Genomic DNA, 24466 nt, shown 5'->3' with positions numbered 1-24466 from the left:
TCAGTGGGGGTCACTGCAGGCCACCGAGAGTGCCTGGCCGGGCTGGACCGGGTGTCCCCCTCAGCTGTCTCCCAGGGCTGGGATCTGGGTCAAGGCTTTGGGCCGGGCTTGATTTACAACCCTGCTGACAGGATAACTCTGCACCAGATTAGTGCTGACAATGGGCCAGGGCCACAGGCAGTACCACGGTGCCCTGCCTCAGGCCCGGGGCCAGAGCTCCCAGGGCCAAGAGATCAAGAAATCAAGAAATCAATCGGCTTGGGTTCTGGGTCCCGGCCCGGGCAGGGTGGCTGGCAGAGCCCCTGGCAAGGGCGCCGCCCCCAGGTGCCACGCAGTTCTCAGGGTATAAGAGCTCAGTACAGCAAGGGCCCAGGCAGCCACTCTCCAGCACAGACCCAGCTAAGCCTTTTTCCTCCAGCCTCGAGCCGGAACCAACGTTAGCATGAGCAGCAGGCAGAGCACATCCTACTCCTCTAAGAGCCGGAGTGGGGGTGGTGGCGGCGGAGGGGGCCGTGGGCTCTCTTCGTCCTCCTCCTCTGTCCGGTTTGGGTCCGGCGGTGGGGGCCGGTTCTGCTCGTCCGGCAGCAGCTATGGCGGCGGGAGCTTTGGCGGCGGGAGTTTTGGCGGTGGGGCCTGCGGCCTGGGTGGGGGCAGCTATGGGAGTAGCTTTGGTGGGGGCAGCATGTATGGGGGGAGCGGCAGTTGCGGCGGCTTCGGCGGTGGCTACAGCGGTGGCTATGGAGGCGGCTTCGGTGGCGGAGCCGGTGGGGGCTTCGGTGGAGGCTTCGGAGGAGGCTTCGGAGGAGGCTTAGGAGGAGGCTCCGGTGGAGGTTTTGGAGGTGGCTTTGGCGGTGGCTTTGGGGGTGAGGATGGCGGGCTCCTGTCCGGCAACGAGAAGGTGACCATGCAGAACCTGAACGACCGGCTGGCCTCCTACCTGGAAAAGGTGCGCGCCCTGGAGGAGGCCAACGCCGACCTGGAACAGAAGATCCATGACTGGTACCAGAAGCAGAGCCCCAGCAGCCCCACACGTGATTACTCTCACTACTACAAGACCATAGAGGACCTGCGGAGCCAGGTAGGATCCAATAATGTTGAGCTGGGAGCATCCTTTAGAGATCAATTAGTACAGCCTCCTGCCTTTAGGAGGGTGAATGGCTGTCACTCAGGAAGGATAGCATCTGTACCGCGGTCCTTCCGGGGGGGATGGAGATGGCACGTTCTCCTCTGGGCCTGCTTTGATTTTTTAGCTTTGACAACTGGTCCTTTCTTAGTTTTAACCGAGCTCCCCTGATGCAGCTCCAACCCATTTTCTCTTGTCTGGCCCTCTGTTGACAGGGAAGCTGAGTGGTCCAAGACCTCCCCATAAACTCCTTCATAGATGAGGATTTAGCAATCCCAGATTTCTCTTTGGCAGGTCACCCCCTCAACCCCTGATTCTTTTTGCCCATTCCTGTGGGCCAGTACATCTCCGTCCCCTTCCCACTCTCCTTCCTTGGACCCTCCTGGCTTCTCCATGCCAGGAGGTAGTGAGCCCTGATTGGGGACCTCTTTTCTCCCTGGACTTCTACAGTCCAAGGTCAGGCCAGGAGTCACTCTGCTGGGAGAGAGAGGCACCAGCTGCCTCTGATAAGCAGCATGCACTAGTGGAAAGAGAATGGGCCTGGGTGTCAGAATAGCTGGGTTCAAATCCATTTGAACTGCCATTTGCCGGCTATGTGACCTAGGGTAAGTCACTTCTCTGACTCATGTTCCTCATCTTTAATATGAGGATTCAGTACCTGTACTCCTCTCTACTAAGGCTGTGAGGCCCATCAGGGACAGGGAATTGTGTCCACCCTGGTTATCCCGATTCTACCTCAATCATTGGTACTTATTAAGTGTTTACTGTGTACAAAACACTGCACTAAATGCTTGGGAGAGTACAGTACAATGAAGCTGGTAGACATGTTTCCTGCTCACAAGCTTACAGTCTAGAGACTGTATCTCAGGGCTTAGTACAATGCTTGGCACATAGTAAGTGCTAAACAAATATAATTACTATTAATATTATTATTATCATCTGAGCTTTCAGAGGTTACTTATGAGAATTTTAGTCCCAAATCCAGCCAGTTCAGTTCTACCTGGTTGAAAGAGGTCTGGAACTGCGACTGGGGGCTTGGACTGGGGCCTAGTCCCTTAGGGCATGTGGGGCCCTTTGACTTCAGAGCCTCCTGCCTCCTATCTGAGAGTCCCAGCGGGGTCAGTCAGTATCCCCTCCTTGCTTCCAGATTATCACCACAACTGTGGAGAACAACAAGATCGTCCTGGCCATTGACAACACTCGCATGACGGTCGATGACTTCAGAATGAAGTGAGTCTTGTTGTCGGTCCTCTCCACCATAAACCCCTCACATCCCACATGGGCCACCCACATGCCCACCCCACCCACCCTGCTCCCATCTCCCAGCCTCTCCTCTGAAATATACCTGCAGGGGGTGAAGATGGATGGAGGGAGTAAGAGAGTTGGGTGGGCCAAAGACCCCTTGACTGGTAGATTTGGGAACTCCCTCCACTCACCCGTCTGTCTGCCGGGGGCTTGGCTCCAGGTATGAAATGGAGCTGAACCTGCGCCAGAGCGTGGAGGCCGATGTCAATGGGCTGCGCCATGTCCTGGAAGAGCTGACCCTGTCTCGGTCTGACCTGGAGATGCAGCTGCAGTCGCTGCAGGAGGAACTGGAGGCCCTCAAGAAGAACCACGAGGAGGTCTGGGATTGGGCTGGCGATGGGGTCAGAATTAGGCCTGGGGCTTGGGTTTGAGTCCAGGTTAGGTGGGGTAAGAGTTGGGTGAAGTCGGGGTCAGATTGGATTAGGTGAGTTGGGAATAGTTTGGGGATAGAGGTTAGAGAAGCAGTGTGGCGTAACTGTTAAGAGCATGAGCTTAGGATGTGGGTTCTAATTCCAGTTCTACTACATGTCTGCTGTGTGACTTTGGACAAGTAACTTAACTTCTCTATGCCTCAGTTACCCTCATCTGTAAAATGAAGATTAAGACTGTGAGTCCCATTCGGGACAGGGACCGTGTCTAACCCAATATGCTTGTATTCACCCTAGCACTTAGAACAGTGCCTGGCAAATAGAAATTGTTTAACAAATACTACAATTATTATTATTTGTGGTCTAACCATTTGGCAATGGTTAGAGGGGATTAGAGTGGTTGGGATGGGGTTCAGTTTCGAGGATGAGGTTACATTGGGCAGGGGATCTGGGAAATATGGGGGCTTGTTTCCTCCTCCCCCTCACCTGTCCTGTCCTATTCTCCCCCATCCCATTATCCTGAAGGAGATGAAACAGATGACAGGGCAGCGGAGTGGCGAGGTCAGTGTGGAGATGAATGCTGCTCCCAGCATTGACCTCACCAAGGCACTGAATGACATGCGCCAGGAGTACGAGATGCTGAACGCCAAGAACCTCAAGGAGATCGAGGACCAGTATGAGGCCCAGGTGAGGGGGTCAATCAATCAATCAATAAATTGTATTTACTGAGCGCTTTCTGTGTGCAGAGCACTGTACTGAGCACTTGGGATAGTACACGATTTCAGATTCAGTAGTCAGGTTCCCTGCCCACAGGGAGTTTACAGTCTAGAGGGGTCACCCCTGTCCAGGAGCCAGTAGAAAGAACCAGAGGCAGCACTACTAGCCTCATGTGAGGCAGAAAACTCTCACCTCTGGCCTCTCTCTGTCCTGCCATACTGCGCTTGCTCCTAATCTCCAGTCTCCTTTTCAACCCCAGATGAACAAGATGCACCAGCAAGTCACCTCCCACAGCCAAGAGATCCAGACGACCAGCAGCCAAGTGACCGAGCTCCGCCGGACCCTTCAGGGGCTAGAGATCGAGCTCCAGTCCCAACTCAGCACTGTACGCTGCCCCCAAGGCAGGGGGGAGGGCAGCTGGGCCGGGGAGAAGGAACGGGGGAGGCTAGAGGGGAAAGGACGGAATGGCTGTTTGAGGGCCGCTTGCTCATGTTTTCATCCCCCCTGCAGAAAGCTGCTCTGGAGCAGAGCCTGGAGGAAACCAAGGGTCGCTACTGCGTGCAGCTGGCCCACATTCAGGAACAGATCGGCGCCTTAGAGGCCCAACTGAGCGAGATCCGTGGCGAGACCGAATGCCAGAGCCAGGAGTACAATGTGCTGCTGGATATCAAGGCCCGGTTGGAGCAGGAGATCGCCACTTACCGCAGCCTGCTGGAGGGCGGCCAGCAGGACATGTTAGTGCCTGGGAATGGGGCAGGGAGCCTGGCGGGACCACCCTGAGGGAGAGGTCGGCAGAGCTGGGGAGCCGCAGAGGACATCGCTGAGGTGGGGGACCCCTGAGGAGCCGAGAGCTGACTTGGGGGTCTCCCTTTCCATGGTCTCGTTACAGTGGCAATGCCTCAGGAGGATCTGGGAGAGGAAGCGGCAGTGGCGTATTAGTAGGTGGAGGTGGAAGCGGAGGCATAAGAGGAGGTAGCTTCGGGGGAGGAAGCGGAACTGTCGGGGGAGGAAGTGGCGGCGGCAGCAGCAGCAGCTTTGGTGGCGGGAAGTCGTCGCAGGCGCAGGGATCGGTGATCCCCCCTCAACCTCCAGTTCAGCACGAGGACCGACATGGTGAGAACGGGTTCCTGCCAAGGAAAGCAGTTGGGTGGCCTCAATACAGACATCCTTCTCCCCACCTTCCTGCCCAGCTCCACTGTCCTCTCCTGAACTAAGGCCTCCAACCTGACAGGCCTCCCTCCCCTCAGTGACTCCTCCCCCGCCACTAACCCAACAGCTCCTCCCCTCACTGACCCAATCCAGCCCCTCTCCTCTCCCTACTGACCCATTCTTTCTCCTTCCCAGGGAGCCTGAAGAGATACTAGGAGCTGAGTAGCAGCACCTCAACTTGCTTGCCAGTGCAGCCTGAGCACTAGCCCTTCCTGGCATGCCCACCATAGCAGAGCTTGGTTCAGGATGGCGGGAGAAGCACACCTTTGCCCTCTTCCCTCCCTGCCTTAGCCTTGCAGGGGCAGACTGGTCTGAGAACACCCATGAGCTTGTTACTTCCTGCCTAGGTCCAGCTGCCCTGGCCCCTCCTATTCCCTCCCTCTGGAATTTTCTGAGTCCTGCTACCTGTTGCATCTCAAATAAACTTTCTTGCTACAAACTGAACTGATGCCCACAGATCTGTACGATGAGAAGGTCTAGGGGGTGGGGGAGGGTGGACGTTGGGGTTGGATCGAGGGCACTCGTGGGGTAGAATAACACCCACCCTGCCAATTCTGAGCCCAACCTGCTCTCGCACTGACCTCAGCTGTGGCTTCAGCCCCTGAGGTGGGCGAGCCGCTGGATTAATGGTGGATCCTGTAGGTGGGCCTAAGGTCAGATGCCACTTCCCCCCTCTGCCCCTTTGGTGGCCGTCCCTCAATGGAGGTTTCAGGTTGAAGCTTTCAGGTCCCACCTCTCTGGCGAAGCCCTCTGGATCACCATCTCCCCCACCCAGGTGGGCTTGGGAGGGGGTGCTCCTGGGGAGGGGATGGCCACCCTAGATTCCAGTTGGACCCTGTCCTTTTGAAAAATCCCCCAAGACCAGCCCACTGTGGACTCTGAGAAGATCCTGGGGGCAGTTGGCTTTTGCTCTGGGAACTGAAAACAGGATGGGGAGGAGGTGGTTCTGAGCAAGAAGTGGGGGTGGGAAGGGAGCGGCCCCTGACTTCCGAGGGGCAGGGCATATGCTGAGAGAAGAGCTGAAGGGAAGGGGAGGAGGTTGGGTAGACTTCAGGCCTGGTCTAAGAGGGGAACGCTCTGGTTGCTGGGGTGCTCCCCTGTCCTCTTTACCCCCACTCTTCTCTACACAGGGCTAGATTAATACAAAGAGCTTAACCCGAGCCCCCCGAGTTTAAAGGTACTTCAGGGGATGCCCCCCTGCAAATCTCACCCCATCTCACTTTACCATCATAGCTGTTGCTTGGGGCACTCTGAAGATGATGTTGTTTTTAAAATGGCCACAACCAAGCATATGTGTCTGACTTTTAACAGGGAAGCTGCCCTTTAAATTGAGGGGCCTAGGGCAGTATGAGAGAGAAGCCTGCTTGTACCCAGTAGTTCCCGTAAAAATCTCCCAGCTCAGACTCAGCTACCTCATGGATGGAGTAATAATAATGTTGGTATTTGTTAAGCGCTTACTATGTGCCGATCACTGTTCTAAGCGCTGGGGTAGATACAGGGTAATCAGGTTGTCTCACATGAGGCTCACACTTAATCCCCATTTTACAGATGAGGTAACTGAGGCACAGAGACGTGAAGTGACTTGCCCACAGTCACACAGCTGACAAGTGGCAGAGCCGGGATTCAAACTCATGACCTCTGACTCCCAAGGCCATGCTCTTTCCACTGAGCCATGCTGCTTCTCTGAATTGTATGTTTCAAGCGCTTAGTACAGTGCTCTGAACATAGTAAGCGCTCAATAAATACTATTGAATGAATGAATGATTAGATTACCCTGTGGGGTGTCACTGTGTCAGGGAGGAGGGGAACTCCTGCCACCCTCCCTTCCCCACCCTCATTCCACAGCTGCTTTCATCAATCATTCAATCGATAAAATTTATTGAGAAGCACCATGGCTTAGTGGATAGACCGTGAACCTGGGAGTCAGAAGGACCTGGGTTCTAATCCTGGATCTTCCACATGCCCGTTGTATGACTCTGGGCAAGTCATTTAACTTCCCTGTGCCTCAGTTACCTTATCTGTAAAATGGGATGAGTGTGAAACCCAGGCAGGACAGAGACTACGTTCAACCTGATTAACTTGTATCTCCCTCAGCACTTAGAACAGTGTTTGGCACATAGTAAGTACTTAACAAGTAGCATAATTATTATTATTTGAATGTTTACGGTGTGCAGCTTATTTAAAGCAGTTGGGAGAGCAATAATAATAATTATGGTACTCGTTAAGCCCAGTTTAAGAGTTATACTTCCAGAAGAGCAAGCCACAGAGCTAAGCTTGGAAAGGAAGGGGAAGGAGAGGTGGATCAGGAAAAGGGTCCCTGAATGGGTCTTCCTGACTCCTGGCCCCTCTTGCTCTTTTCCTCTTCCACTGCTCGGACGAAAGGCCTCCAGCCCTGCAGCTGGGGCCACCACTCGGCTCGGTGCCACTAGAATGGCGTCATCAAGGGTTCCGTTTGGAACTTAATGCCCCACTGACCGTCCCGCCCAGGGCCCCGTTATCTTTTTATTGCGGCCCCGCTCCCACCGGGGGTAGCTTCGCTTAGTTGCCCCTGAACTTTGCTCCCAGGCTATGGTCCTGGACCGCAGCGCCCTCTTGTGGCCACGTCCACCAGCCCAGCCTGAGGCCATGGACCGGCCCCCCCCCCGCCCCCCGTCTCCATTCATTCAATAGTATTTATTGAGCGCTTACTATGTGCAGAGCACTGTACTAAGCGCTTGGAATGAACAAGTCGGCAACAGATTAGAGACAGTCCCTGCCGTTTGACGGGTTTACAGTCTAATCGGGGGAGACGGACAGACAAGAACAATGGCAATAAATAGAGTCAAGGGGAAGAACGTCTCCCACTCGTCACTCAGTCGTATTTATTGAGCGCTTACTGTGTGCAGAGCACTGTACTAATAATAATGATGGTATTTGTTAAGCGCTTACTGTGTGCAGGGCACTGTTCTAAGCGCTGGGGTAGATACAGGGTAATCCGGTTGTCCCACGTGAGGCTCACAGTCTTCCTCCCCATTGAGGTAACTGAGGCCCGGAGAAGTGACTTGCCCACAGTCACACAGCTGACAAGTGGCAGAGCCGGGATTCGAACCCATGACATCTGACTCCCAAGTCCGTGCTCTTTCCCCTGAGCCACACTGCTTCTCCAGCGCTGGGGAGAGTGCGATGCAACAGTAAACAGTCACATTCCATGCCTACAACGAACTTACCGTCTAGAGGGGGAGACAGATGTTAATATAAATAAATAAATTACAGATATGTACATAAATGCATAAATACATTAGGAGCAGCGTGGCTCAGTGGAAAGAGCACGGGCTTGGGAGTCAGAGGTCATGAGTTCTGATCCCTGCTCGGTCCCTTGTCAGCTGTGTGATCTTAGGCAAGTCACTTCACTTCTCTGGGCCTCAGTTCCCTCATCTGTAAAATGGAGATGAAGACTGTGAGCCCCACTTAGGACACCCTGATCACCTTGTATCCCCCCCAGGACTTAGAACAGTGCTTTGCACATAGTAAGCGCTTAACAAATGCCATTATTTATTTTTATTTATTTTATTTTTATAAATGCTGTGGGGCTGAGGGAGGGGGTGAATAAAGGGAGCTAGTCAGGGCGATGCAAAAGGGAGAGGGAGAAGAGGAAAGGAGAACTTTCCTAGGGGGAAACGGGCCTACTGGGGGCCCTGACTGATGTTCTAGGTATTTGCTCCTCTCTGCGAGTAGCCGGGACTCTCCACCAGTTAGGGAGAAGGGGAGGGCAGCAGTCTTCCATTATCACCCAGGCTAGCTGCCAGACAGTTTTGGAAATGGTTCTGTTGCTTCTTCAGCTGGTCAACTCTTCTCCCGATCATCCACTTAGGAGATCTCCTTTATGGCTTCCCAGCCCCTGGCCCCCTTTTCAATAGGACAAGCCCAGTTTGGCCACCCCCAAGGAGCTGGAGGAAGGGAACTGGATCAGCTGGACTTGCAAGGTCCTTCTGGCTCTAGGACGGCCTTTGCCTCCTTTGCCTTCGGCCACCCTTTCCTCCCCAACGTAGCCAAAAGGGGCAAACTTAGAGGGCTGAGAGTTAGCTGAGAGAGAATGCGAGGGGGGGAGGGCTTTGGAGGAGAGTTATAGGGGACAACAGAGGTAAGGAACACTGTCAGACCTCCACCTGAAAATCTTGCTCCCACCTCCTCTTTGAGTTGAGCCTCTAAACTGTGAACCCCAGGCCCCCTCTTTAGTAAAGAGTCTGACTAGGGAAGCTCAGAGATCAGTTTTGGTTGTCTTCCAAACATTCCACCACAATCACTACCTCTCTCCATTTTACATATTTGCTCTTTTTAGTCAATCAGTGGTATTTGTTGAGGGCTTATTGTGTGCAGCTCTTGGGAAAGTACAATGCAATAGGGGTGGAAGACACGATCCCTGCCTAGAAGGAGCTTGTAGTCTACAGAGGGAGATGGATACCAAAATAAATTATGGATAGGGGAAATAGTAGAGTATGTGGTTATGTACAAAAGTGCTGTGGGGCTGGGGTGAACATCAAAGTGTTTAAGAGATACACAGCCAGGTGCATGGGTGACAGAGAGGGTTAAGTGGATAAGATAAATGAGGGTTTATTTAGGGAAGTCCCCTTAGAGGAGATGTGAAGGTGGGGAGAGTCATGGTCTGTCGGACTTGAAGCGAGAGGGAGTTCCAGGCCTGAGGAAGGATGTGGGCAAGGGTCGGTGGTGAGATAGATGAGATCAAGGTACAGTTGGCAAGGTACGGTTGGCATTAGAGAAGTGAAATGGGCAGGTAGGATTGTAGTAGGAGATCAGCAAGGTAAGGTAGGAGGGAGAGAGCTGATTGAGTACCTTAAAGTGGATGGTAAGGAGTTTCTGTTTTTGTAGAGGTGGAGGGGCAACTACTGGAGGTTTTTGAGGTGTGGAGAGAGATGGACTGAATAAACAGGTGAGTGAAGTATAGACTGAAGAAGGGAGAGACAGGAGGCAGGAGGTTAGCAAGGAGGCTGATCAGTAGTCAAGGTGGATACGTGGATCAGCATGGTAGCAGTTTGGATGCAGGGGAAAGGGCAAGTTCTAGAGATGTTTTCACCGACTGCTATCCAGCTGGCACTCTTTACTCCTCTCAAGCTCACTCAATGATTGTCCTCGCTCTCGACACTCCCTTCTCCACCCTTGCTCACACCATTCCCATGCCGTTCCTCATTCGTCAAACATGCCAGCTCATATCAACCTTCACCTGCAAACCCTCCTGAAAAACCAACCTCCTACAGGAAGCCTTCCATGATTCATTTCCACCATCTTTATAATAATAATAATTATGGCATTTGTTAAGCACTTACTATGTGTCAGGCACTGTACTAAGCACTGGGGTGGATACAAGCGAATCGTGTTGGACATAGTCCCTGTCCCAGGTGGGGCTCACAATCTCGATTCCCATTTTCCAGATGAGGTAACTGAGGCACAGAGAAGTTAAGTGACTTGCCCAAGTTCACACAGCAGACAAGTGGCGGAGCCAGGATTGGTTGAATCACCACAACTGTTACATTTAGCAATCTCTTATGTATATATTGATGTATTTATTCATTTTATCTATCAGTGTTAATTATTAAGCACTTAGTGTGTGCAGAGCCTTGGGAGACTACAGTTAAGTAAACACAATCCTTCTCTTCAAAGCGTTTACAATCTAGCAGGGAAGACAATAAAATAAATTACAGTTAGGGGAAGCAACAGAATTTAAGGATTTTTATATACACCTCTGAGAATGGGACAAGAATAGGTAATCGGAAGAAAACTGAATGAGTTAAAGCCGACAGTGAGAAGATTCTGCTTGTTGTGGAGTTGGGTGGACAACTATTGGAGATTTGTGAGGACTGAGGAGATGTGCACAAAACTATTTTTTAGAAAAATGGTTTGGCCAGTAGAGTGAAGTATGGACTAGAGAAGGGAGAGGATAGAGGCAGAGAGGCATTAATTCGTTCTATATTTCCATTCTTCTATTCCACCTGCAGATAAAAGATCTGCAGATAAAAGATCTGTATCTAAACAAGATCTGTATCTTCCCCATTTAATTACGAGCTCCCTGGGGTCAGGAACTTTGTTTTTTTGAGGGGTGCATAAGTATTTATTGAGTGCCTACTATGGGTAGAGCACTGTACTACGCACTTGGGACAGTTCAGTGGAGGAAGAGGTCATGATGCCTGCCCTCAAGGGGCTTGTCTTTTCTGTAGAGACAGAAATAAAATATTTTACAAATAGGTGGAAGAAGAGAATGGAAAGATGGGCATGTGGAAAATTAGGTACTTTAGTAGTAAAATATGTAAATTGATTTAAGCTATCGGTGGCTGTGTGAATAAGTGCTGAGGCTGTAGTTGAGAGGACATATTCTGGGGAGAAGAAAAATTAATCAGAATAGCCTTCTGCAAGGGATATAATTGCAGAAGGACTTTGAAGATGGGGAGAACTGTCAGGGAGCACGAATGTTTGAAGCTGTACCTGGGTGAAAGCCAGAAGAGAAGCCAGTGAAGGACACTGAGGTGTGGTCATCAGAGAGGTAGGAAAAGGACCAGAAGAGAATCGTAACAGTGAAACTAACATTAGATAGTGTTTTTTTTTTAAACTGTATTTGTGAAGTGTTTACTACAGGGAAAATACAAGATAATCAGTTTGGGCACAGTCCATGTCTCATGTGGGGCTCACAGACTTAATCCTCATTTTATAGATGAGACAACTAAGGCACAAAGCAATGAAGTGACTTGCCCAAGGTCACACAGCAGACAAGTGTAGAGCTGGGATTAGAACCCAGATTCTTCAACTCTCAGGCCCGAGCTCTTTCTACTATTATTATTATTATTACTACAGTATTTGTTAAACACTTGTTATCGAATTGTACATTCCAAGCGCTTAGTACAGTACTCTGCACATAGTAAGTGCTCAATAAATATGATTGAATGAATGAATGTGCCAGGCACTGTACTAAACTCTGGGATGGATACAAGCAAATCGGGTTGGACACAGTCCCTTGTCCCAAGTGGGGCTCACAATCTCAATCCCCATTTTACATATGAGGTAACTGAGGCACAGAGAAGTGAAATGACTTGCCCAAGGTCACACAGCAGACAAGTGGCAGAGCCGGGATTAGAACACATGACCTTTTGACTCCCAGGCCCGTGCTCTATCCACTATACGATGCTGTTTCCACAGGGGTTGGAAAACGAAAGTGGCCAAGACCTTAGGGAAGTTTAGGCCTTTAGATTTGGGGAGGACAGCGAGAAACACAATAGAACCACAAGAATAGTGTTGTGGAATGAACCATTCTCAAGCTTTTTAAGGCTCAAGCAGGATTGTCTAGAGTCCAGTAGGTAGTTAGGTGCTAAGCATAATGGTCTACTTGTAGTATGAGTTCACTCTAGTTCTCTGGCTATAATAGTTGTGTAGTTTTAGAACAGTAATGTAAGCACTTACTATGTGCCAAGCACTGTTCTAAGAGCTGGGGTAGATACATGATATTCACTGTAGGAAGCAGTGTGATCTAGTGGATAGAGCACAGTCCTGGAAGTCAGAGGGACTCAGGTTCTAATTCTGCTCTGTCACTTGTCTGCTGTGTGGACTTGGGCAAATTATTTAACTTCTCTGTGTCTCAGGTACCTTATTTGCTAAATGGGGATTAATACATAGCTCCATGTGGGATATGGACTGTATCCAAACTAATTAACTTGATTCTACTCCAGTGCTTCGAACAGTGCCTGGCCTATAGTAAGGATTAAACAAATACCACTAAAAAAAAAAATTGGACACAGTCCCTGTCCCACATGGCTCTCACAGACTTGGTAGAGGAAGGAGGATTTAATCCCCATTTTACAGATGAGGAAACTGAGGCTCAGAGAAATGAAGTGTTTTGCTCAAGGTCACACAGCAAACAAGTGGCAGAGTCAGGATAAGAACCAAGGTCCTTTGACTCCCAGGCCCGTGGTCTTTCCACTAGGCCACTCTGCTTTCCAGTACTTGGTAAATGGTAGTCGCTCAACAAATGCTGAGGAATGAATAAACGGGGCCGGAAGAGAAAGCAGCATGGCGTAGTGGATAGAGCACGGGCTTGGGATTCAGAAGGTCGTGGGTTCTAATCCCGGTTCTGCCATTTGTCTGCTGTGTGGCCTTGATCAAGTCACTTCACCTCTCTGGCCCTCAGTTCCCTCAGGTGTAAAATGGGGATTGACACTCTGAGCCCCACGTGGGGCAGGGACTGTATCCAACCCAAGTTGCTTGTATCTACCCCAGGGCTTAGTACAGTGTCTGCACGTAGTAAGCATTTAACAAATACCATTATTAATATTATTGCTACTAATAAGTTGAGGTTAATAGAGGGGAGTGCGACACTTTGCGCATGCGCAGTCGGCCCAGGTGAGGTGGGTAGGAAAGGTGCGCGGGAGCCCTCGGGTGCGCACTCCCTCGGGGCCCCCAGGGGGCGCTGTCACTGCGGAAATGGTTGGTGAGCTGGGTCTTCTGCCCGAATTCATTCATTCAATCGTATTTATTAAGGCTTACTGTGTGCAGACCCCTGCACTAAGCGCTCGGGAGAGTACATTACAGCAATAAAGAGAGACAATCCCTGCCCACAACGGTCTCCCGGTCTATTGTACTCTCCCAGGCGCTTAGTACAGTGCTCTGCACACAGTAAGCGACTGGAAAATACAATTCGGCAACTGAGGCAATCCCTTCCCACAACGGGCTTACAGTCTGGGTGTTTGTGTGTGTGTGTATGTGTGTGTTGGGGGGAGACAGACATCAAAACAAACAACCATCAATACAAATAAATAGAATTCATTCAGTAGTATTTACTGAGGGCTTACTATGTGAAGAGCACTGTATTAAGAGCTTGGAATGTACAATTCGGGAACAGATAGAGACAATCCCTGCCCAATAACGGGCTCACAGTCTAAATGTTATATATAATAATAATAATAATGGCATTTGTTAAGTGCTTACTATGTGCAACGCACTGTTCTAAGCACTGGGGAGGATACAAGGTAATCAGGCTGTCCCACGTGGGGCTCACAGTCTTAATTCTCATTTTACAAATGAGGGAACTGAGGCCCAGAGAAGTTAAGTGACTTGCCCAAAGTCACACAGCTGACAAGCGGCAGAGGCGGGATTTGAACCCATGACCTCTGACTCTCAAGCCCGCGCTCTCTCCACTAAGCCACGCTGCTTCTCGTATACGCATAAGTGCTGATAGATGGTACTTTCCCAAGCCCTTAGTACAGTGCTCTGCACACAATAAGCGCTCAATAAATATGATTGAATGAGTGAAAGGCGAAGCCGCATTGGTCCCACAGCGTCACCCTGGGCCGGGGGAAGGACCTGCCAGGCCGGGCAGCCAAACTGCTAACTGCTATTAATAATAATAATGTTGGGCCTGGGGAGAGCCTGGTGGGCCATGGCAGGGCAGAGGGAAGGAAGGATGCCTGACCTCACGGACCGGGGTAGGGGCCTGCTGAGCGGGAGCGGCAGGCCCCCTTCCCCGAGGGGGTCCCCGGCCGACCCCCCAGCACCTGCCAGGAGCCCACCCTCCTAACCGCGCCGAGCGTCCCGCTGAAAATGGAGCGGTGCAGGGTGCCTGGGGTGGGGCTGAAGGTCAGTCAGTCGGTCAATCGTATTTATTAAGCGCTTACTGTGTGCAGAACACTGTACTAAGCGCCTGGGAGAGTACAATAGACTGTGAGCCCGTTTTTGGGTAGGGATTGTCTCTGTTGCCGAATTGTACTTTTCAAGCGCTTAGTACAGTGCTCTGCATATAGTAAGCGTTCAATAAATACGATCGAATGAATGAATGAGCAATAAACAAACACATTCCCTTGAAGTCAAGGGGGCAGAGATTGCCTCTGTTGCCGAATCGTACATTCCAAGCACCTAGTACAGTGCTCTGCACACAGTGAGCACTCAATAAATACGATCGAATGAATGAATGAATGAATGAATGAATGAATGAACGAACAATAAACAGACACATTCCTTGGAAGTCAGGGGGGCAGGGATTGTCACAGTTTCCGAATCGTACATTCCAAGTGCTTAGTACACACACAGTAAGTGCTCAGTAAATGCGATCGAATGAATGACCATCGCCATTAATTATGGTAATAATAATAATGTTGGTATTTGTTAAGCACTTCCTGTGTGCCAAGAGATTAGTACACTGCTCTGCAAACAGTAGGCAATCAGTAAATACAATGGATTGATTATGTGTATAATAATAATAACAATGTTGGTATTTGTTAAGCACTTACTATGTACCGGGCACTGTTCTAAGTGCTGGGGTAGAAACCCTACTTAAAACTCACCTCCTCCAAGAGGCCTTCCCAGACTGAGCTCCTCTTCTCCCTCTACTCCCTCTACCACCCCCCCTTCACCTCTCCGCAGCTAAACCCTCTTTTCCCCCTTTCCCTCTGCTCCTCCCCCTCTCCCTTCCCATCCCCTCGGCACTGTACTCGTCCGCTCAACTGTATATATTTCCATTACCCTATTTATTTTGTTAATGAAATGTACATCGCCTTGATTCTATTTAGTTGCCATTGTTTTTACGAGATGTTCTTCCCCTAGACTCTATTTATTGCCATTGTTCTCGTCTGTCCGTCTCCCCCGATTAGACCGTAAGCCCGTCAAACGGCGGGGACCGTCTCTATCTGTTGCCGACTTGTTCATTCCAAGCGCTTAGTACAGTGCTCTGCACATAGTAAGCGCTCAATAAATACTATTGAATGAACGTTGTTCCAGATGAGACTCACAGTCTTAATCCCCATTTTACAGATGAGGGAACTGAGGCACTGAGAAGTTAAGTGATTTATCCTTTCCTTGTATGCAAAGACCTAGTCTCAGTGTAGGCAGTGATGACCCTCACAACTGTCTGGACTGGATCCCCATCTGTCATCCCCCCTAGATTTCTGACCAGGTCTGAGAGTTTCCAAGAGGCTGTAACAGCTGAGAATTTCCACCTAGCAAGGAATACCCTGGACCTGGTATCAGCCCGGCGCTCTCTGCAACTGGCCTTCTCACCTCTCTCCAAGCCCCGCCTCATTCCTCTCCTCAGAATGAAACGCCAGCACCCAAGTGGGCTGTACGTGCCGTCTGTGTGTGCTAGCTTTTGAATATCAATTGTGTAACCATATACTTCTTTGGTTGAGGATATATATTCTGGATGTATGTTTATACTAGTGGCCAGTGGCAGTGGCCAGCGCAAAACATCTGGATACCCGTCACTCTGCCATGTGGTCTTTTTAGCGTGAGGTAATGATAATAATAATAATAATAACTGGCTTTTGTTAAGTGCTTACAATGTGCCAAGTACTTTACTAAGCACTGGGGTGGCTATAAGCAAATTGGATTGGACAGTCACTGTTTCATGTGGGATTCACAGTCTCAATACCCATTTTACAGATGACATAACGGAGGCACAGAGAAGTGAAGTGACTTGCCCAAGGTCACACAGCAGGCAAGTGATGGAGTCAGGATTAGAACCCAGGACCTTCTGACTCCCCGGTCTGTGCTCTATCCATTACACCAGACTACTTCTCAATGGACTTGAGCTACAGTGGGCAGATTCTGGGCATGGTCACCATCCCATAGGGACCAGGGCAACCCCACCCAAGGGGCACAAAGGGGAGTTTTCCTGGGCCTGCCCCATTGGGAAAACACCCTGACAGCATCTCTCCATTGCTCCCTTCCCCTAGTCATCTCCCTGCCTGCAGTCCTGATGACGATGGGGTAGGAGGAGGGTCAGTTGGTTCCCTAGATGTCCTCTGGCTCATATGCTCCAGGGCCAGAATCCGGTCCCCGAGAGGGGCAGAGAGACATCTGTGGTGGGTCCCTCCATCCCTACACCCTGATGGGTCCCCTGGAGCCAGTCTGGTAGGAGAGGGAGGGGACACCCCACTGGGCTTTGACTGCTCTGACGACTCACACTCCTTTACCCCTGCCGAGCATGTTCCTCTTGGGCACGAGAATGTCAGGAACAAGGGGGCGAGCAGGGGTGCAGCCCCTTTCGAAGTGCCTATAAAGGTTTTATGATGCGCGGGACGTATTTACAACTGAAGTGACCACAGCATAGTGCCTATGCTGTGCCACAACCTGGAAGGCAGTTTCTCAGTAACCACTGTGGCCTTTGCCTGTGGGGCCTGTAAATCTTATGGATTGCCCAACATGGTTCTTTGGGCAGAAACCTCCACCATCTATAGAATAGCCCCAACAGGCCGAACGGGAACTAGAACCCAAGTTTCTTGGTTCATCAAGCAGTACACTTTCCTCTTGGCCAATGGCAGGGCTTTTTGAGTCAGTAGGCATCATTCCTGTCCTCGAGGACCTTACGATCTAATAGGGGAGTTAGACATTAAAATAATTTACAGGCAGGAGGAAGAAGGAAGAGAGTAGGTGAGAGAGTGCTTATGTAAGAGGGTGTGTACAAAAAATGCTACGGGGGATTGGGAATATAAAGTGCATTGTTGGCATAGAAGCTGGGGAGAGAAGATAAATTAATTGGGGGGGTGGCCACCTGGAGAAGAAGTGATTTCAGAAGAGGTTTGCAGATGGGGAGAGTTGCGGTCTGGCAGATGTGAGGAAGGAGGAAGTTCCAGTCAGGAGAAAAGGCAGAAACAAGCCCTTGGAGGAGAGAAAGACTAGAACAAGACATACTGTGAAAGTTAGCTTCAAAGGAATGCTGAGTGGGGTCTGGTGTGTAGTGGGAGAAAAAAGTGAATAGGAGGGTTGGAAGCGTTGACTGCTGTCTTAAGCGAATGGTCAGAAGTTTCTGTTTGATGTAGAGAGGAATGAATAATCATCAAAGGTTTCTGAGGACTGGAGAGACATGTGCAGTAAGATCTTTTGGAAAAAATGATGCAGGCAGCAGAGTGAAGTTTAAAATGGAGAGGGGAAGACTGGTGGCAGAGGGAAGCAGCATGGCCTAGTGGATAAATTACGGGCCTGGGGGTCAGAGGTCCTAGGTTCTAATCCTGGCTCTGACACTTTTCTGGGAATTTACCTATTTATTGTTGTATTGTACAAGCACTTAGTACAATACTCTGCACACAGTAAGCGCTCAATAATATGATTGAATGAATGAATGCTGTATGACCTTGGGCAAGTCACTTAACTTTGCTGGGCCTCAACTTCCTCATCAGTAAAATAGGGATTCAATGCCTGTTCTCCCTCCTACTTAGACTGTGAACTTCACAGGGGAACACGGACTGTGTCCAATGTGAATAACTTAGTACAGTGCCTGGCACGTAGTAAGCACTTAACAAATTCCACAAAAAAAAGAGACCTCAGTGAGGAAGCTGATACAATAGTCAAGTCAGGATATAATAATTGCCTGAACTAGGGTGTTGGCCTTTTGGATAGAGATGAAGGGAAGATATGGAAAATGTTTTGGAGGAAAAACTGACATGATTTACTGCAGGCAGAATATAGGAGACTAAAGAGAGGGCGATGTCAAGGATAATGTCAAAGTTGCTAGCTTCAGAGACAGCAAGGATGGTTGTGTTGTCAAATGATGGGAAAAGATAGGTGGAGGAGATGATTTGGGAGGGTAAATGGGAGATTTCAGTTTTAGACTTGTTGAGCTTGAAGTATTGGTGAGGCACGCCTGTAGTGATGTTCTGAAAGCAAACAAAATATGAGATTGTATTGAAGATGAGAGGTGTAGGCCAGTAAGATAGATTAGAGAGTCATTTGGTAAGAGGTGTCAGTTAAAGCCTTGGGAGTGGATGAGCTTCCTAATCAAGTGTTACATAGGAAGAGAAGGGGACCCAGAAAGGAGCCTCAAGGGACACCCACAATTAAAGAGTGAGAGGCAGAGGAAAAGTTGGTGCTTTTTAGGGGCTGAGAAGAAATATCCAGGGAGGTAACAGAGCCATGAGACTTTTGTCAGTAAAATCTAGGTTAGATAGCATTTCCAGGAGAAGGGAGCGGGTCTCAGTGTCAAAGGTCAAGGATAGATTAGTGTACATTAGATCTGGCAAGGAGGAAGTCATTGGTGGTCTTGGAGTGGTTTCAGTGGAATAAAGAGGGCAGAAATAAAGTTTTAGAGGGTCAAAAGAGAGTTGGAGGAGAGGAAATGGAGGCAGCTGATGTATTTACCCCATGGGGGAGTTTGGAGAGGAGTCGGAGGAGGGAGGTGGGACAACAGCTGGAAGGGGCTGTGGGATCCAGAGAGGGTTTTTTTTTAGTATAGATGAACCCCATAACACATAATGGGTTCCTCAAAAATGTGCATCGTGAACAGCCCCATAGACTTGCATGAATTTATTAGGTCTCATTCCAGAATCAGCTCCAATATGATGACTGGGCCTTAAAGAAAAGTAAAAATTACTCTGTAAATCCTTCCCCACTGCCCCCCTCCCATTTTTTAGTCTCCTCTTTCATACCTCAGGGCTTTCCTTCTCAGTCTCCTTCTCATCTGTCTCTGCATTCCCACATTCCAAAATGAAGGTATCTCATGATTCAATGGAGTTGTGTTTCTTGAAAATATGCCTGTAACATACAGATATATACATAAGTGCTGTGGGGCTGGGAAGGCGGAAGAACAAGTCAGGGTGACACAGAAAGGAGTGGGAGATGAGGAAAGGTGGAGCTTAGTCTGGGAAGGCCTCTTGGAGGAGATGTGCTTTCAATAAGGCTTTGAAGGCTGGGAGAGTAAGTGTCTGTCAGATTTGAGAAGGGCGGGCATTCCAGGCCAGAGGCAGAATGTGGACCGGGGTTGGCAGTGAGATAGGCGAGATCGAGGCACAGTGAGAAGATTAGTGCTAGAGGAGCAAAGTGTGTGAGCTGGGTCGTAGAAGGGAGAAGCGACGTGAAGTAGGAAGGGGCAAGGTGATGGAGTGCTTTAAAGCCAGTGGTGAGGAGTTCTTGTTTGATGCGGAAGTGGATGGGCAACCACTGGAGTTTTTCAAGGACTGGGGTGACATGTCCTGGCTATTTTTGTAGAATAATGATCCAGGCAGCAGGAGTAGGGAGTAGGGAGAGATAGGAGGCTGGGAGGCCAGCAAGGAGGCTGATGCGGTAATCCATGCAGGATAGGATGAGTGATTGTATCAGCATGGTAGCAGTTTGGATGGAGAGAAAAGGATGGATTTTATCTTTGTTGCGAAGGTGGGACAGACAGGATTTAGTGATGGATTGAATATGTGAGCTGAATGACACAGAGGAGTCAAGGATAACACCAAGGTTACAGGTTTGTGAGACAGGAAGGATGGTGGTGCTGTCCACAGTGATGGGAAAGTCGGGGGAGGACAGGGTTTGGGTGGGAAGATAAGAATTCTGTTTTGGACATGTTAAGCTTGAGGTGAAGGGAGGACATCAAATAGAGATATCTTGAAGGCAGAAGGAGACGCGATCCTGGAGAGGAGAGAGATCAGGGGAGATGTAGATTTGGGTATCATCTGCTTAGAGGCTGTAGTTGAAGCCATGGGAGTGAATAAATTCTCCAAAGGAGTGGGTGTAGATGGAGAATAGAAGGGGAACCAGAACTGAACCTTGAGGGACTGCCACAGTTGCGGGGGGAAGCAGAGGAGGAGCCCATGGAGGAGACCGAGAATGAATGGCAAGAGATATTAGAGGGGAACCAGGAGAGGATAGAGTCAGTGAAACCAAGGTTGGCAGCAGGCTGAAGGCTGCAGCAGGGGGATGGAAAGAGGAGAGGGGAGAGGGAGGAGAAGAAAGGGCCAGCCTGGGAGGGAATGGTAACAGAACCAGTGGCCACTGCTCTGGAGAGGACCTGGCAGATTTGGACACTCTTGCACTGTGGGATTGCAGGCTGCTCTCTAGCACAGCACAGCTGCAGGGTTAAGGACAGGAGGGCTGATTTAGTCTGGCAATCGCTGTTTCACTTTGTGGCGAAACAGCACAGTTTCAAAACATCGCACGGTGCACCTCTTGACATCATCATGCCGCATCCTGCAGGCATCATGGCCTAAGGGGTGGCACTTTGAACTCTGACCTCTGGGTGCACAGAAGGTAGTGAGCCGGACTGTAAACTCCTTGTGGGCCAGGGAACGGGATTACCCATCCTATTGTATTGTACTCTCCTAAGTGGTTAATACAGTGTCATGCAAACAGTCAACAATCAATAAATACCATTGATTGATTGATAACGGTGGTCTCTCTAGTTAGTAGGTACCATGATGAGCCTATATCCTCTAATTATGGCAATCAATCATTTATTAGTCAATTAATCAATGGCATTCATTAAAGGTTTGATATGTGCCAAATTCTGAGGTAGAAAAAATATTATCCATTTTAGTACAGTCCCTTTGCTCAGAGTCAGTCATTCATTCATTCATTCAGTTTTATTTATCGAGCGCTTACTGTGTGCAGAGCACTGTACTAAGCACTTGGAAAGTACAATCTGGCAACAATTAGAGACAATCCCCACCCAGTGGGCTCACAGTCTAGAAGAGGTGAGACAGACACAAAAGAACACGAAGCAAGTGGACAAGCATCAATAGCATCAATGTGAATAAATAGAATTATATATATATACATCATTAATAAAATAAATGGAATAATAAATATGTACCTATATACACAAGTGCTGTGGGGTGGGGAGAGGGAGTAGGAGGAAGGAGGAGCAGAGGAAAAGGGGGGCTCAGTCTGGGAAGGCCTCCTGGGGGAGGTGAGCTTTCAATAGGGCTTTCATATTCCCATTTTACAGACGAGGAATCTGAAGTCCAGAGAGGTTATTCTATTTCGTGACAACAGACCACGCCTGTTGTGCTTGCAGCTGTTTAACCAGGTGTGTCTCTGGGCACAGGGGATTGGGTGAGAGTGGGAAAGGCTCAGCACAAACCATTGCCACGACTGCATAAACAAGCACATGTTATGCTAACAGTAAGACACATCTTTGTCCTCTTAACCATGGTGCCTTAGCAAGCTTACCCAAATGGCAAGGGAGAGAATAGTGGACTACTGTGTTTTCTCCAACCAAGTTCTATAAGAGATTTTCTCTCAAAGACAAGTTGATGGATGTTGTTTGTCACCAACAATATCTTCAAATTGGTAGATAGCTCAGTTCTGCCTGTGTGTATGCTATACGTGTTATGTATGTTATATTGTATGGCCATATGAAAGTCATATTTCCTCCAAGAAGCCTAAGCCCTTATTTCCTCTTCTCCCACTCCCTTTTGTGTCACCCTTGCACTTGCACACTTTACTCACCCCTCCAGCCACACAGCACTTATGTACATATCTGTAATTTATTTATTTCTATTAATGTCAGTCTTCCCCTTTGGACTGTAAGCTTTTTGAGCGCAGGGAATGTGTCTACCAACTCGATTTTATTATACTTTTCCAAACACTTAGTACCGTACTCTGCACACAGTAAATACTCAATAAATACTATTTACTGATTGATTATATATTGGTGAGTGTGTACGTTGTGTGGGTAATAATAATAATAATGTTGGTATTTGTTAAGCACTTACTATGTGCAGGGTACTGTTCTAAGCGCTGGGGTAGACACAGGGGAATCAGATTGTCCCATGTGGGGCTCACAGTCTTAATCCCCATTTTACAGATGAGGTAACTGAGGCACAGAGAAATTAAGTGACTTGCCCACAGTCACACAGCTGACAAGTGGCAGAGCTAGGATTCGAACCCATGCCCTCTGACTCCAAAGCTCGTGCTCTTTTCACTGAGCCACGCTGCTTCTCTATATGTTTCTGGTATATGGGTGTATACCTTGTGCATATTGACTCCTCTTTCTCATTCAACCCACATATTCAATCCATCAGTAAATCCTGCCGGTTCCCCCTTCACAACATTGCTAAAATCTCCCCTTTCCTCTCCATCCCAAATGCACCATGTTAATACAATCACTTATCCTCTCCTATCCGGATTACTGCATCGGCTTCCTTGCTGACCTCCCAACTCCCTGTCTCTCCCCACTCTCAGTCCATACTTCACTCTGCTGTCCAGATGATTTTTTGACAAAAACGTTCAGAACATGCTTCCCCACTCCTCAAGAAATTCCAGGGGTTGCCCACCCACCTTCACATCAAACAAACCTCTTTACCGTTGGCTTTAAAGCATTCAATCAGCTTGCCCCCTCCTACCTCTCCTCCCTACTCTCCTACTACAACCCAGCCCCCACACACACTTTGTTTCTCTTCTCACTGTACCTTGATCTCATCTACCTCGCTGCCGATCACTCGCCCATGTCCCGCCTCTGGCCTGGAACGCTTTTCCTCCTCAAATCCGACAATTACTCTCCTCCCCTTCAAAGCCCTATTGAAGGCAGTCTCCTCAAAGAGGCCTTCACTGATTAAGTCCTCCTTTCCTCTTCTCCTGCTCCCTTCTGCTTCTCCCTGACTTGCTCCCCTCTCCCAGCCCCACTGCACTTACTTACATATCTGTAATTTATTTATTTACACTTACATCTGTCTCCCCCTCTAGACTGTAAGCTTGTCGTGGCAGGGAATGTGTCTGTTTACTGTTATATTTTACTCTCCCAAGTGCTTAGTACAGTGCTCTGCACACCTTAAGCTCTCAATAAATACGATTGAAAGAATGTATGTGAGTGCATAATGGATTTATGTGCTACTTGTGTGAGTATGCGTGGTAGTAATGCTTTGTACATAGTAAGTGCTCAATAAATACTAATGAATGAAAATACTGTTGAATAATGATAGCAATGGCATTACAATCAGTGCTATTTATTGAACACTTACTAAATGCTGAGGACTCTACTAAGTGCTTGGGAGACTACAATACGGTAGAAATGGTAGCCACAGTCCCTGCCCACAAGGGGCTTACAGTCTAGAGGGGGAGACAGACATAAATATAAATAAATTATGGATATGTACAATGTATTCTATGGGGCTGAGGTTGGGGTGGATATCAAGTAGTTAAAGGGTACAGCTCCAATTTTATAGGTAACTTGGAAGGGAGAGGGAATATGGGAAATAGGGATTTTTTGGAGGAGATGTGAATTCAGTATTTACTGTGTGCCTACTGTAGGCAAAGCACTGTACTAAGGACTTGGGAGAGCTCAGGAGCGTTTACTCCGTTGGAGCAAACATTTCCTCTAGATTGTAAACTCCTTGTTGGCAGGGATTGTATCTATCAACTCTGTTGTACTGTACTCTCCCAAGAGCCTAGTTCAGTGCTCTTCACAGAGTGAGCTCTCGATAAATACCATTGACTCACTGTATTAGGCTCTTGGGGTGTACAACAGAGTCGGTAGACGTGTTCCCTCCCCACTACAAGCTTACATCTGGAGGGATTGTTTGATTTGATGTAAAAGTACAGGGAGATAAGGAGGCAATCTTGAAAACTGTGTCCAGCATTATCTATTCATCCATTCATTCATATTTATTGAGTACTTACTGTGTGTAGAGCACTGTACTAAGCTCTTGGAAAGTATAATTCAGCAATAAAGAGAGACAATCCTCGTCCACACCGGGCTTACATATATCAGACATGACGACAACAAGGGTCTGCTTTTCTGTGCATACAATTTTTCAGGAACTGTTGGTTTTGGATTGGGTTTTTCCCAAATCCTCCCAACTTTCACCATCAGTGTCTTTGAAAGGATAGGATGCCCCGACCTGACTTCCCCCAAATCTCCCAGACCTCTGGATTCCCTACCTCCAAAGCCTCCTAAAATCCCACCTCTTCCAGGAAACCTTCCCCGATAAATTTCCCCATCCCAAGGTGGTACAAACTATCAGCTGCCCTTTACATGTGTGTGTGTGTGTTCACACACACTCAGCAATTGTACATT

General features: G+C 48.9%; 1 protein-coding gene and 1 long non-coding RNA gene across 2 annotated transcripts; both read left to right on the top strand.

Annotated features, from left to right (window-relative positions):
* The first annotated feature begins 367 nt into the window (after nucleotides 1–367).
* Nucleotides 368–4293, top strand: LOC100082561 (keratin, type I cytoskeletal 13-like). The gene is made up of 6 exons (XM_029075447.2): nucleotides 368–1078; nucleotides 2271–2353; nucleotides 2589–2745; nucleotides 3322–3483; nucleotides 3773–3898; nucleotides 4024–4293. The coding sequence occupies exons 1-6, from the start codon at nucleotides 443–445 to the stop codon at nucleotides 4291–4293; spliced, it is 1434 nt and encodes a 477-aa protein (XP_028931280.2). The 5' UTR covers nucleotides 368–442.
* Nucleotides 4294–4332: 39 nt separating this feature from the next.
* LOC120638688 lies at nucleotides 4333–5166 on the top strand. The gene is made up of 2 exons (XR_005660544.1): nucleotides 4333–4626; nucleotides 4858–5166. It is a non-coding gene; the product is annotated as an uncharacterized LOC120638688 (long non-coding RNA).
* Nucleotides 5167–24466: the final 19300 nt, after the last annotated feature.

The sequence above is a fragment of the Ornithorhynchus anatinus genome, chromosome 11 (genome assembly GCF_004115215.2).
Source record: "Ornithorhynchus anatinus isolate Pmale09 chromosome 11, mOrnAna1.pri.v4, whole genome shotgun sequence".
Classification (NCBI taxonomy): domain Eukaryota; kingdom Metazoa; phylum Chordata; class Mammalia; order Monotremata; family Ornithorhynchidae; genus Ornithorhynchus; species Ornithorhynchus anatinus.
The sequence above is the reverse complement of the archived record's forward strand: the minus strand, read 5'-3'. Positions and strand labels throughout refer to the sequence as shown.